Source organism: Giraffa tippelskirchi, chromosome 4 (assembly GCF_054371585.1).
Source record: "Giraffa tippelskirchi isolate mGirTip1 chromosome 4, T2T-mGirTip1v1.2.pri, whole genome shotgun sequence".
Classification (NCBI taxonomy): domain Eukaryota; kingdom Metazoa; phylum Chordata; class Mammalia; order Artiodactyla; family Giraffidae; genus Giraffa; species Giraffa tippelskirchi.
In genome coordinates, this window is record NC_137278.1 from 33,573,653 (window position 1) to 33,587,103 (window position 13,451).

The window sequence follows — 13,451 nt, forward strand, 5'->3', positions numbered from 1 at the left end:
TAAGGTACCAGAATAAACTGCCTGATTTGATGTTAACTTGAAAGGAACCTTCTCTTTCTCAGAGTACATCATGGGAAACGCTGGCTGGATGAAGCACAAGCTGGAATCAAGATTGCCGGGAGAAATATCAATAACCTCAGATATGCAGATGACACCACCCTTATGGCAGAAAGTGAAGAACTAAAGAGCCTCTTGATGAAAGTGAAAGAGGAGAGTGAAAAAGTTGGCTTAAAGCTCAACATTCAGAAAACTAAGATCATGGCATCTAACACGCTAGTAAAGTAATGCTCAAAATTCTCCAAGCCAGGCTTCAGCGATACGTGAACCATGAACTTCCAGATGTTCAAGCTAGTTTTAGAAAAGGCAGAGGAACCAGAGATCAAATTGCCAACTTCCGCTGGATCATTGAAAAGCAACAGAGTTCTAGAATAACATCTATTTCTGCTTTATTGACTATGCCAAAGCCTTTGACTGTGTGGATCACAATAAACTGTGGAAAATTCTGAAAGAGATGGGAATACCAGACCACCTTACCTGCCTCTTGAGAAATCTGTATGCAGGTCAGGAAACAACAGTTAGAACTGGACATGGAACAACAGACTGGTTCCAAACTGGTTCCAAATAGTACGTCAAGGCTGTATATTGTCACCCTGCTTATTTAACATATGCAGAGTACGTCATGAAAAGCGCTGGGCTGGAGGAAGCACAAGCTGGAATCAAGATTGCTGGGAGAAATATTGATAACCTCAGATATACAGATGACACCACCCTTATGGCAGAAAGTGAAGAAGAACTAAAGAGCCTCTTGATGAAAGTGAAAGAGGAGAGTGAAAAAGTTGGCTTAAAGCTCAATGTTCAGAAAACTAAGATCATGGCATCCAGTCTCATCACTTCATGGCAAGTAGATGGGGAAACAGTGGAAACAGTGTCAGACTTTATTTTTGGGGGCTCCAAAATCACTGCAGATGGTGACTGCAGCCATGACATTAAAAGACACTTGCTTCTTGGAAGGAAAGTTATGACCAACCTAGACAGCATATTAAAAAGCAGAGACATTAACTTTGTCAACAAAAGTCTGTCTAGTCAAGGCTGTGGTTTTTCTAGTAGTCATGTATGGATGTGAGAGTTGGACTATAAAGAAAGCTGAGTGCAGAAGAACTGATGCTTTTGAACTGTGGTGTTGGAGAAGACTCTTGCGAGTCCCTTGGACTGCAAGGAGATCCAACCAGTCCATCCTAAAGGAAATCAGTCTGAATATTCATTGAAGGACTGACGTTGAACCTGAAACTCCAATACTTTGACCACCTGATGCAAAGAGCTGACTCATTTGAAAAGACCCTTATGCTGGGTAAAATTGAAGGCAGGAGGAGAAGGGGACGACAGAGGATGAGATGGTTAGATGGCATCACTGACTCAATGGACATGAGTTTGAGTAAACTCCAGGAGTTGGTGATGGACAGGGAGGCCTGGCGTGCTGCAGTCCATGGGGTCACAAAGAGTTGGATATGACTGAGTGACTGAACTGAACTGAACTGAAGCGTCACTTGGGAATTCCCATATGGATAATCTTTTTAAAAGGGAGCTCAACACCCTTTGTTTTCTTACCTGTTAAACTTTAAAATAGTGAATCCCCAGTATAATGAGGTAGTTAGAATTTAGTGGAAGATACATTTTTAGAGCATGGTTCATCGCCAAACCCTTTTTGTGTTGTAGTGGTAAGATAATGTCTTTTTGTTCTTGTCATTGCTGTATTCCCAGCATCTAGCACACTGTTTGATGTGTAGTCAACACTCAAGAAATATAGTTGAGAGAGAATCCCCCGATGGTCCAGTGGTTAGGCCAATATACTTTCATTGCTGAGGGCATGGGTTCAATTCCCAGTCAGAGAACTAAGATCCCACAAGCCTCCACTTGGTGTGGCCAAAAATGAAAAAAACATAAGAAAACAAAAATATAGTTGAAAGGCAAATTTGAAGTTACATTTGAATTGTCAACAATTTCTAAGTCATTAAAAATTATTTTATTGTTAAAAGATACTGGTCTTTTTAAACCTTAGATCTAACTATGTTAGAGGAAGTTGCCATTATGCAACTATAATTTTAATGAAGCTAGTAGCTTCTTACTTACTAGCTTTTTCATACTTGGGTAAGGAAATGCCTTTCTAGGAGAATGAACCTGCATACTGTATTAGTTCTCTGTTACTGCATTTGACCGCAACTTCATGGGAGATCTTACACCAGAGTTGCCCTGCCAAGCCATTCCTAAACCCTGACATGTAAGAAACTGTGAGAGGTAATAAATATTAGAAATGTCATGTTTTGTGATATCATAATATAAAGAGTTTCATACATCTCATTTGAAGACTGTTCATCGGTAAATCACCCTGCCTTATTTCCTTTTGAAAAGGAGTGAAGCACTTTAGAAGAAACAGATAAATCAAGCCATCATAGCCAAGTTTCCTGAGTCAAAATATAAAAGAATATGTTTAGCTTTAAAATATTTAATTGTAGAATAGTTCATGTTCATTATTAATCAAAACAATGCAGAAGGTCATTGAAGAAAGTTCTAAGGATCACCCCAAATCCTACTACGTTTTGGTGATGCTCTTTTTGAAATCTGTTTTTGTACATAGACATAAGCACACTTAGATCTTTCTTTTCCATACGTGGAACCTTTCTTTTCATCTGTGTTTTTCAGTATTTTTTAGCCCAAACCTTTTTTTTATTAATTGAAAAACTATTGGCCTCCTTATGTATGATTTGAAATTTCACAGTAAGTTAAATAACATGACCAAAACCAGTTTTAGACTAAGGTAATTTAAAAAGGGAAAACAGTTTAATCTTAAACGAACCATTAGGTAAGATGACATTGGCTTGTTTCCCATCAAGCTATTTATCCTAAGACATACGGAAGACAGCATAACAAGATTTTTTAAATAATTTGCTCAACGTTTCCTTGGAGGAGAAGCTGAGTGCTGTTTAGGAGAGAGAGACCAGCTTAGCCTTTCTTCTCTGCTCCCTTGAACAGTTTGGTTCTTGGCCCCAAATTTGTGTATACCTCTCAGCCAGACAGAAGCCCTGCAGTTAACTGGAGGTTAGCTGATGTAACCTGTGTATAGTCCTGCTTGAGGACTGTTACCCCTGCCACCATCCCCACTTCAGTAAGTGATCTTTCCAACAACAGACAGGGCTCTTTTTTGATGAGTTTTTCTTCTATCTTCTGTTTTTGTGTGTGTGCTGCTTTAGTGGCTCTTATAGAATGGCTGGCCCTCCCACTGATCTGCCTCTGTTTCCAGGAAGAATTGGCTGTCAGCTGACACTTTCAGCTCTTCACTTCCCTTCTCCCTCAGCTTGCTTCTCTCCTAGTGTCCCTGTTCAGTAAATCCTCTCATCTCCATCACCACTCTCTTTCCCCAGTCCAAGGGTCCAGCATCTTTCTTGCCTGTAATGGATTTGTCTCTGGTTTCCTGGTTTCTGTTTTACCTTGTCACAATCCCCTATCCATACAATATACTGGATAATCTTTTAAAAACTTAGACTCAGATAATAATACTCTTCCTAAAACCCTCCTTTGTACTCAGAATAAAACCTGAATTAATCGCCACTGCTTCTGTGGCTCTGCGTGGTCTGTCCCTTGTATATCTCTTGTCCTGATCTTTTGCTGTTCTGATCTCCCACAGTCACTCTGCTCTAGCTGCATTGCCCAGACTTAGCAAGATCCCTTCCCCCAGAAATACCCAACTTGTTCCTGCCTTCACGCCTTTGCACCAGCTGTTTCCTCTGCCTGGAATGCTCTTCACCAAAACTGTGCATGGTTGGCCCCTTTGCATTATTCAGGTTTCAGATTTCACCACCTCCAAGGGTCTTTCCCAGTCTTTCAGCATCGTGTGGCTCCTGTTTTATTGCAGCTCCCTGTTTTATTTTCTTCATTACATTTAGCAATCTTAAACTATCTTTGTACATTTGTCTCTCTCTCTCTCTCTCTTTTTTTAATTTTATCATTTCTCCTTCCCTTGCCAGCATTTAAGTATCATGAGACTGTAGCTCTTGTCTATCTTGTCCACCCTGTATTCTTAAGACGTGGGACAATGTTCAGTCAGTCTTATCTAAGTGAAAAGAATCAGGGAGTGAATCACTCAGATGGAGAAATGTATTTTTTTATGCCCTGAGGTGGCTGGAACCAGCCATTCAAGTAGGAAGGGAGGAAGGTGAAAGGGCAGAGCACAAAGACACCTTCCTAGTCCTGGTTTAAGCATAAAGTGAATAATATAAAGTGTGGCACCACAGTGACTGTAATTATTTCAAAATTTAATTCACATTGTAGAAGGATGAGTTTATTCAAATTAGAATCAGATTAATCTTGAGGATTTCCTGGACTATTAATTACTTCAGTCATTAAGTGATGTAGGTGATTTGATCTTCAAGCCTCCAAAGACACTTGATTGTATGCTTATTTGTTAAATTAGTTAAAAACATTGTTGAATATCATGTAAGAGAAAAAAATTCTTAGTGTTGCTTGTAGAGTCATTTCTGTCATTAGATTATACTTCATATTTTATAATGTTAGTGTTTAAGTGTTTTCCATAAGTGTTTTCAAAGAACTATTATGTTGTAGGCTAGAAAAGATGATACTATAAGGGAGATATTTTAGTACCTTTAATAAAATGTGCCCCAAAGAATTTTTTATGTTGAAGGGTAAAGGAGACTGTGATCTTAAAACTTGTAAAAAAAATTAAAGTAAGTTCCTCTGTAATTACCAGTGCAGTTTTGTTGTTTAGTTTATAAACTAATGTTTTTATTGGCCCCTAAAGATAAAGAGGGATACTAGACCTGGTGTGTGTGTGTGTATGTGTGCGCCCTCAGTCACTCAGTCTGGTTTATAAATACATTAAAGTTTCTGTCTGCTTTTCTCTTTCACATTCACAGAGTTTTGGGAAAAAAGTAATAGTAAATCTAATATGAGCTCTGATTTAGTGTTTTTAGAGTCAGCACTTCTCAAATTTAGTTTCAAATGCCGGTTGCCTTTCACAGTGGCCATCTAGGGAAGTGGTACATTTGTTCCAACAGTGCTTCCTTCCCTTAAACCACTTATGTAGGTTCTTTTTCAGAAATGTTTCATAGGCAGTTTTGGAGTTATGAAAAAAATTAGCCTTCTTACTCTACCAATGAAAAGCTTTGCTTATTTTTTTGACTAAATGAAGACATACAACTTCCTCAACTGACTTCATATTAATATTTCATTAATTTATGAAGCCAATATTGCTGTTACACAGTTGAAGTTATGACTCAGAAGATCATGAGAGATAGCTTACAAAGTAAATCTGTGTAAAGAACAAAGAACATTGTATAGAGATATCTTACAAAGTAAATCTGTGTAAAGAACAAAGAACAAAGAACATTGTATAACTTCGCGAAGTAATAGATTAAAAAAAACCCAACAAGCTCTTGAGACCTGGGTGGCTAACTCACCCCCCCCCACTTTTAAATTTGCATTTTATCTGAAACTGAGTGCAGAGCATTGTGCTCTGCTACAGATGTAAGTTATGGGGTGCCAAATCTAGAGGAAGCGCTGTGTTTTCAGGAAAAGAGAGAAAACCATCTGGTACCAGAAAAAGGCCAAAAGTGGGCTCTTTTTAGTACTAACTGAGTGAAAACTAAGAGTCTATATATAAACTATGACCATAAAACTACGCTTCGTTTACAATTCTTGGCATCAAAGACTACAGACCTGTTTTGGATCATGTACCTGTTTTCAAAGTTGAGATATACTTCTTTGAGAGAAGTAGCTGAAGCAGTGTTGGTATTTAATGTTAGAAGGCATATAGGTTTTATTGTGAGATAAATTAGTTATTTCTTTGAGCACAGGTCTTATTTTGTCTTAGCCTCCATGACCATTAAGGGCTTTTATTTTGGTCTGTAAGTCAGTGTTTTAATCATTGGTCTGTAAGGATTACTTTTAATTAACTTTATTAAATATTATAAATATGTGAGATTTTGAGAAATGCTTTTCTTTTCTTTCTTTTTTAAAAAGCTGCACGTCATTGACTCCTGGACCCAACTGTGACCGATTTAAGTTGCATATACCATATGCTGGAGAGACATTAAAATGTAAGTAAATGATGACTATTTTACTGAAAATGTAGATGACAGTGCTAGCTATTGGACTTTGTGTTTTAGTGTTTTTATTTCTGGCTTTTAAGTGTTATCTCCTAGGATATCAATCAGAAGGATTTACCACTTTTTGAAAATTTGTCTTTCAGTCCTGGTTCTAGTCAAAGTAAGTTGGCAGGCAGTAAGTTGTGGTCAAGTGGGCATGCACGTGTTTTATCTTTTATAGCAAAGATCAGAAATATAAATGACTATAAGGCCAGACTGGTAACATGAATGAGGGAAGTAGGCTAGGGGTGGCAAATTGGAGCACTCAACCCAGTTTTGAGGGGTTACCCTTACTGATTTATTGAGAAAAGGTGGAAATCTGCATTTTTATTTGCATTCTCTCAGTTTTAGACCTTGGCCACTTCTTCAAAATTACAGTGTGGGCCAGCATTATGTAGGCCAAATGAAATGTGTGTGTGGGCTGCCTTGAGTTCTTGAAACTCTGGTTTGTGACCTCGATGAATAATATGCAAGACCTCCTGTTGGATTTAGTCCACCATCTGCAGCACTTGCCTAGGTTGCGTCAGCACTTCTTTGCCGTAATCACCAGGACTAAAGCTGTAGCCTGTGATGATGGAAATGATGATCGCTTTGGTTGGTTAGTATCAGTACTCTCATCAGGAATTTTCCCTTGAAGCCATTCTACTGAACAGGGTATGAAAGTCTGACTTTTCTTACAAAGAGGAATAAAGAACAAAGATATTGAAGGTGGGACAGATGGGCAAGCAGTACCTTTCAGACCATGGATTGTGTGTTTTGCCATTTTAGGCCAGGAAAGGCCACATCTTAATATTTGTAGAATCACTCTATATTAATTTACCAATTGTAACATGAACTGAAAAATGTGTGACATGCTGACGTGTTAACCTTTTATTGTTAGGTCATTCTCTGGAAACCATTAAAATAGAAAAGAATTTCACCTGACTGAGATAGTAGGACAGATTGGATTGCTACTTTTGGGGGGAAAAATATTATTAACTAAATTTGAAAGAAATTATCAAAGTAAATCATTCACAGGGTGAAAAATGTGCGAAGTTCAGACATTTTTTAATATATGAAAGCAGTGGTCCTCTGTCCCATTTCTCTCCAATCCTAGACCTATGTCTCAACGGAACCACTTAAAACCTTAAAAAAAATTGTTTCAGCATCTAGTTATCCTGGGGATGATCTCCGTATAGCTAAGTAATATGCTTATGCCTCTGTTTCTTGGCTTATCAGGTTTAGATGTTACTATCTTTTGATTTCCTGCACTGATGCATGAGGTATGGCCTGTTTTCATTGTACCGTTTATCTCTCTCATCATCTTCATCTTATAAAGTTACATTGTTGTAATTATATAACCACTATTGGTTCCTGTATTGGGAAACAGTGGAAAAGTGAGAGACTTTATTTTCTTGGGCTCCAAAATCACTGCAGATGGTGACTGCAGCCATTAAATTAAAAGACGCTTACTCCTTGGAAGAAAAGCTATGACCAACCTAGACAGCATATTAAAAAGCAGAGACATTACTTTGCCGACAAAGGTCTGTCTGGTCAAGGCTATGGTTTTTCCAGTAGTCATGTATGGATGTGAGAGTTGGACTATAAAGAAAGCTTTCACTGAAGAATTGATGCTTTTGAAGTGTGATGTTGGAGAAGACTCTTGCGAGTCCCTTGGACTGCAAGAAGATCCAGCCAGTCCATCCTAAAGGAAATCAGTCCTGAATATTCATTGGAAGGAGTGATACTGAAGCTGAAACTCCAATACTTTGGCCACCTGATGCGAAGAACTGACTTATTGGAAATGACCCTGATGCTGGGAAAGATTGAAAGGAGGAGGAGAAGGGGGTGACAGAGGATGAGATGGTTGGATGGCATCACTGACTCAATGGACTTGAGTTTGAGCAAACTCTGGGAGTTGGTGATGGATAGGGAAGCCTGGTGTGCTGCAGTCCATGGGGTCTCAAAGAGTCAGACATGACTGAGTGACTGAATTGAACTGATTGGTTACCCTGTAGTTTCAGTTTTTTTTTTTTAAAGGTTATTTGATATGAACCACTTTTAAAGTCTTTATTGATTTTGTTACAGTTTTGCTTCTCTTTTTTTGTTTTGGTTTTTTGGTCCCAAGGCATGTCGGATCTTAGTTCCCCGACCATGGATGGAACCCCCACCCCCTGCATTGGAAGGCAAAGTCCTAACCATTGGACTGCCAGGGAAGTTCCTTCTTTTTTTTAAAGACTCATTTAAAGCGTTGTATTGTATAGTTAAATGAATAGCTCCTAAAAATTCTTAGTAAGTGCCTGGCACCCAGTTACCACTGTTGTTTCTTAAGCAAAATCTCTGTGCAATAATGATGCTCACTTAGTGTGCTTTTGTTTAGTTTCCCATTAGCCATAGATGGCGTCTTTTGGCTCCCCACTTTGTTGTCAAAGTTGATAACTTATTGTCTGTTCTAAATCTGTAATTGCCGTCTGTGCTTTGTCTATAAATTGCTTGACTGATTACCTTGCAGGCCTGCTCCTGCAGTTATCACTGTAGGATTCACCTTTATTCTCTTGAGTTTGACCTTGCTTTAAAAAATTATCTGAAAAACTCTCAAATCGATACCCTTTGGGGTGCCTCAGTGCTTCAATATGGAGGCCAAACTAAAACCTCTTTAGATTTCCAGATGGAAATTGTTTTTTAATATCTGTTGATATTAAAATATGTTAGAATCATCAAAATAAATGAAACCAACTACATAAATTTTGAAACAAGTTACTGCCCTCTGATAGTATAAACTAGAAAAATTTATATAAATAAAATCAAAACAGATGTACAAACCCTTCAAACACCTAGTTAAAATTCAAGTGAATGAAGATCCATTGAACTTATTGGACTGGTGTTTTGTGAATCTGCCCACCTAATGTCAGTGATTATATAGCAAGATTATTTTGCTTTCCTTAATTTGTGTAACTTTTAGGCCATGGCAATTAAAGTTTCTCTCTTTGAAACTGTACTTATTTAAATTATTTCAAAATTAAATCTCTTTACAGTATTTTATACAGTTTATCCCTTGGTATCAATGGGATTTGTTCCAGAAGCCCCTGCAGATACCAAAATCCACGGATACTCAAGTCCCTTAGATAAAATGACAGTACATTCGGTCCTCCATACTCATGGGTTTTGCATCCATGAATATGGAGGGCTGACAGTAAACTTTTCTAAGCTGAGTTTGTTGAATCATGATGCATCAATGGTAGTAGTAATGTAAACAACTTCTTTATCTAAGGTTCTCATTGAAAACTTGTGGTATGTGATTTAAACTATAATTTTAATCAAGGCTGAATCAAAGTATTTGGAGTTTACTTATTACATAACTTTAAACTCAGCAAAGTTAGAGATGGAGACCTTTTTGTTTATTTTGTTTATTAAATTGTATCTTCAGTCCCTAGCACTGTAAAGATATTCAGTTAGATATTTATTGAAGGAATGTGATGAATGCATGCATGAATTTTTGAATCTTAGTGTTCAGATTTTTGTGGGTTGAAGTATAGTGTTGTAAAGAATGTGACATTCTGTTACTTGTATCAGCCTTTTGCCAACAGAAATTCAGTCTTTAGAAGTTATTTATTACACAAGGAATTTGTAATTGGAACATTGCTCTTAACAATTCAGAAAACAGGAAGGACATACAGTATTTTGCAGATTTGGAGTCTGTTTCCATTTTCTTTATATATTTTACTGTGCCTTCTCAAAGCAGATTAATGAAAATAATGTGTGACTAAATTTTATATTTTGGAATGTTTTATGTACTAGGAAATAGTTCTTCTATAAATGTTTCATCTGGAATAAAGGAAGTTGAATAAAGGAAGCTTTGCAGTTAATAATAGTGAAAATGAAAGACAAAGGAGAGGGCATATTTCTACCTGTAAATTTATGAATCGATTCCTAAGAATTACCCACATGTATAATGAAATAACAGACATTAAAAAAAAATAAGATTATCATGAATTAGGAATGATGTTTCCTCAGCTATTTTTAATGTGAAGAGAAAACTGTTGGGCATTGAAAGAGGTGCTAATTTGTGTAAGATTCTCATAGAAAATATCAAAGGATATCTGAATTAAAGAGAAGTCCTTGTATTGCATGATCATAGAAGAAATGACTAGTACTTACTTAAAGAGGATTGGAAAAGTGACTCTTCAGTGATCAAATTGATTTAAATAAAACAAATATTAAGGTCTAGGATAGTGCCATTGAAATGACTCAAAATATGCAAGTTACAGCAAAATTCACAAAGGAAGATGCGAGTCATGTATATGCTTATTTGTAATAACTGTCATGCTCTAAATCTTGAAGAAATTATTGTGTTTGTGCTTTTGTGTATCCTGTTTAAATAGGGCCGTAGTGAGGCTGTTTTGATCATTTTATTCCCAGTCTGGAATTGAGAGTCCCTTGGACTGCAAGGAGATCCAACCAGTCCATCCTAAAGGAGATCAGTCCTGGGTGTTCATTGGAAGGACTGATGTTGAAGCTAAAACTCCAATACTTTGGCCACCTGATGCAAAGAGCTGACTCATTGGAAAAGACCTTGATGCTGGGAAACATTGAGGGCAGGAGGAGAAGGGGACGACAGAGGATGAGATGGTTAGATGGCATCACCAACTCGATGGATGTGGGCTTGGGTGGACTCCAGGAGTTGGTGATGGACAGGGAGGCCTGGTGTGCTGTGGTTCATGGAGTCACAAAGAGTCAGATACGACTGAGCGACTGAACTGAACTGAACTGAACCTGGCATTTAGAGGGGCTAAATACATGTTTGTGAAATGAATGAACCATGCTCATTCTTTGGATATAACACTGATGAGGTTTGATGAAGTGGCAGAATCCTGAAATATTCTCAATTTTACAGGTTTTTTGAACAGCACTGTTTCATAGCTACAAAGAGAGATAATGAAAATATTTTAAGTTTCATAAAGCAAAATCTGTGGCTAGTAAATCAAAAGATTTCCTAACATTGGTTTCAAATATGAAATTATCTTTTGTTTAAAATTGCTATTTTTTCATACTGACAATTTGTTTTAATCAAGGACTGTTTGGTTATAAGAAATCCATTGGAACAAAGATAAACTGAGGAGTTTGTTCGTTTGTCTTTATAAGGAATTAAGTGAATTCCATGGTGCCCAAGGGCAGGAAGTATAACCAGGCCTCGTAGGGACTGAAAGGATGGTGGACACAACAGTAACCAGGCAGTATCTGTGTTTTTGAGTGTCTTTATCCTGTAACATATTTTCTTGTCATCATATTCACTTTATTCTTTTTTAAAAAATTTATTTATTTTTAATTGGAGGATAATTGCTTTATAATGTGTTGGTTTCTGCCATACATCAACATGAATCATCCATAGGTATACATATGTCCCCACTTTACTCTTTTTCCACCGAATTTCTGTTTCTTCTCACAGAGAGTAGAAATGACTTCCTGAGCCCCGCTAGGACATGGTGACTAAGCTCATGGCCAGCAGAGACAGCCTATGGTCTAAATTCCTGGGAGAGAGGGTCTGATTGGCATCTTGGGCTGGATGTTCACTTGTGATCCAGTCAATGGTCAAGAGTTCTGGTTAATGTCTTGGCTTGGGTACTAGAGGCCAGTTTAACACAAAGTGAGCATGGGCTGGGCAGGTACCCAGGAACCTATCTATCACACTGTTTCAAGAGTTCTTTCTGAAGAGCTTCGAAGTGAAACTAGAGACATTTCCCTTTGTCTTTAGCAACAGAAGCAATGCCATTGTTTATCATCTGAGAGGAATGATGAATATTTCAAAGCCATTTGTGACAGAGTCAAGAAGTCATGCCAAAAAAATTATCTCCAAAGGTTTTGAAGTTGAAAGACTTCCCCAGAGGAAAAGCTTTTTCCTACAGGAAAAAGTGGGAAAAAAAGAGATAATGATTTGAATAATATGTTATCTCTTCCATGTCTTCAGAGGAACAGTATAAAATTACTGTTCATTTCCAAAGCTTTGATACTACGTCACTAAATTTAAATTTTTTTTGAGAGTTATTACAACAAAAAGAAATCAATCTCAGAGCTCCTATTTCAGTAGAATGCACCATTTAATTGAACATTGGTCAGACACATACAAAAATTTTTATAGGCAAACTGCAAATAGTGTTCCAGAGTTTCTGCTTTACTGAGTCTTGAAATTCAGCTTCATTTTTTGATTCTGTCTCAAGTAGTTTGGCTGCCTTATGTGTGTGTGTATGTGTTTCTTTCATCTCAGGTCTACTATATATTACTTTGTCTTAGCCAATCAGCATAGTAAACTCAGAATACTCTTTTTTCCTCCTCTTTGTCCTCTAAGAAGACTTCACTTATGTAGTACTGTGTAGAGACACTCAAGGTCTTCATACTGATGACTGTCAAACAGAAACTAAACCCCAAACTGATAGTACCAAAAGGTCCCAGTGGTATTGAGGAGAAGTTTGTTGCATCAGCTGAAGGAGATACTAAGGTTCTGTTGATATATCTAAACGAATCTTGCACTTTCCTTAGGTTTGTTCTCATACCTTGTATTTTGAACTTTGGTACATCCAAAGATTGGCTGCTGTGACTACAGCTGTTGGCAGTTTTGTTGGGATGACAGTGTTATTTTATGAAAAATTTCTTGTATTGTTTACAATAAATAATCTGTTTGGGAAATGTTAACCACGTAACGTTTCCTCTCTTCCCTTCAATATTTTAGTAGCCAAATCCCACAGCCTAGCATTCAAGGCTGCCACAATCTGCCCTTCCAGCCCCTCCATGGGCCCCCTTGGTGGACCTCAGCTGATGACAGTCCAAGTCAAAAGCCTGTACAAATGATTTGCTTGTTGTCCTTCTCAGATATCCTGCCTGTCCTCTTTCTGCTTTTGTTCACACTGTTTAGTCTTCAGTGCTTGTGCTTAGTTGCTTAGTTGTGTCCGACTCTGCGACCCCATGGACTGTAGCCTGCCAAGCTCCTCTGTCCATGGGATTCTCCAGGCAAGAATACTGAAGTGGGTTGCCATGCCCTTCTCTAGGGGATCTTTCCAACTCACGGTTCGAACCCAGGTCTCCCGCATTGCAGGTGGATTCTTTACCGTCCGAGCCAACAGGGAAGCCCTTTAGTCTTCAGTAGGACTTCCCTGATAGCTCAGTTGGTAAAGAATCTGCCTGCAATGCAGGAGACCCTGGTTTGATTCCTGGGTAGGGAAGATCCCCTGGAGAAGGGATAGGCTACCCACTCCAGATAGGCTTCCCTTGTGGCTCAGCTGGTAAAGAATCCGCCTGTAATGTGGGAGGTCTGGGTTCGATCCC

At 38.0% G+C, this 13,451-nt stretch overlaps 1 protein-coding gene across 1 annotated transcript in view; it reads left to right on the plus strand.

Annotated features, from left to right (window-relative positions):
* Positions 1-13,451, plus strand: part of BABAM2 (BRISC and BRCA1 A complex member 2) — a 408,503-nt gene that overhangs the window by 36,510 nt on the left and 358,542 nt on the right. Inside the window, exon 3 of the mRNA XM_081484262.1 lies at positions 6,031-6,107. Within this exon, the coding sequence (XP_081340388.1) occupies positions 6,031-6,107 (77 nt within the window). The remainder of the gene's footprint in view (positions 1-6,030; positions 6,108-13,451) is intronic.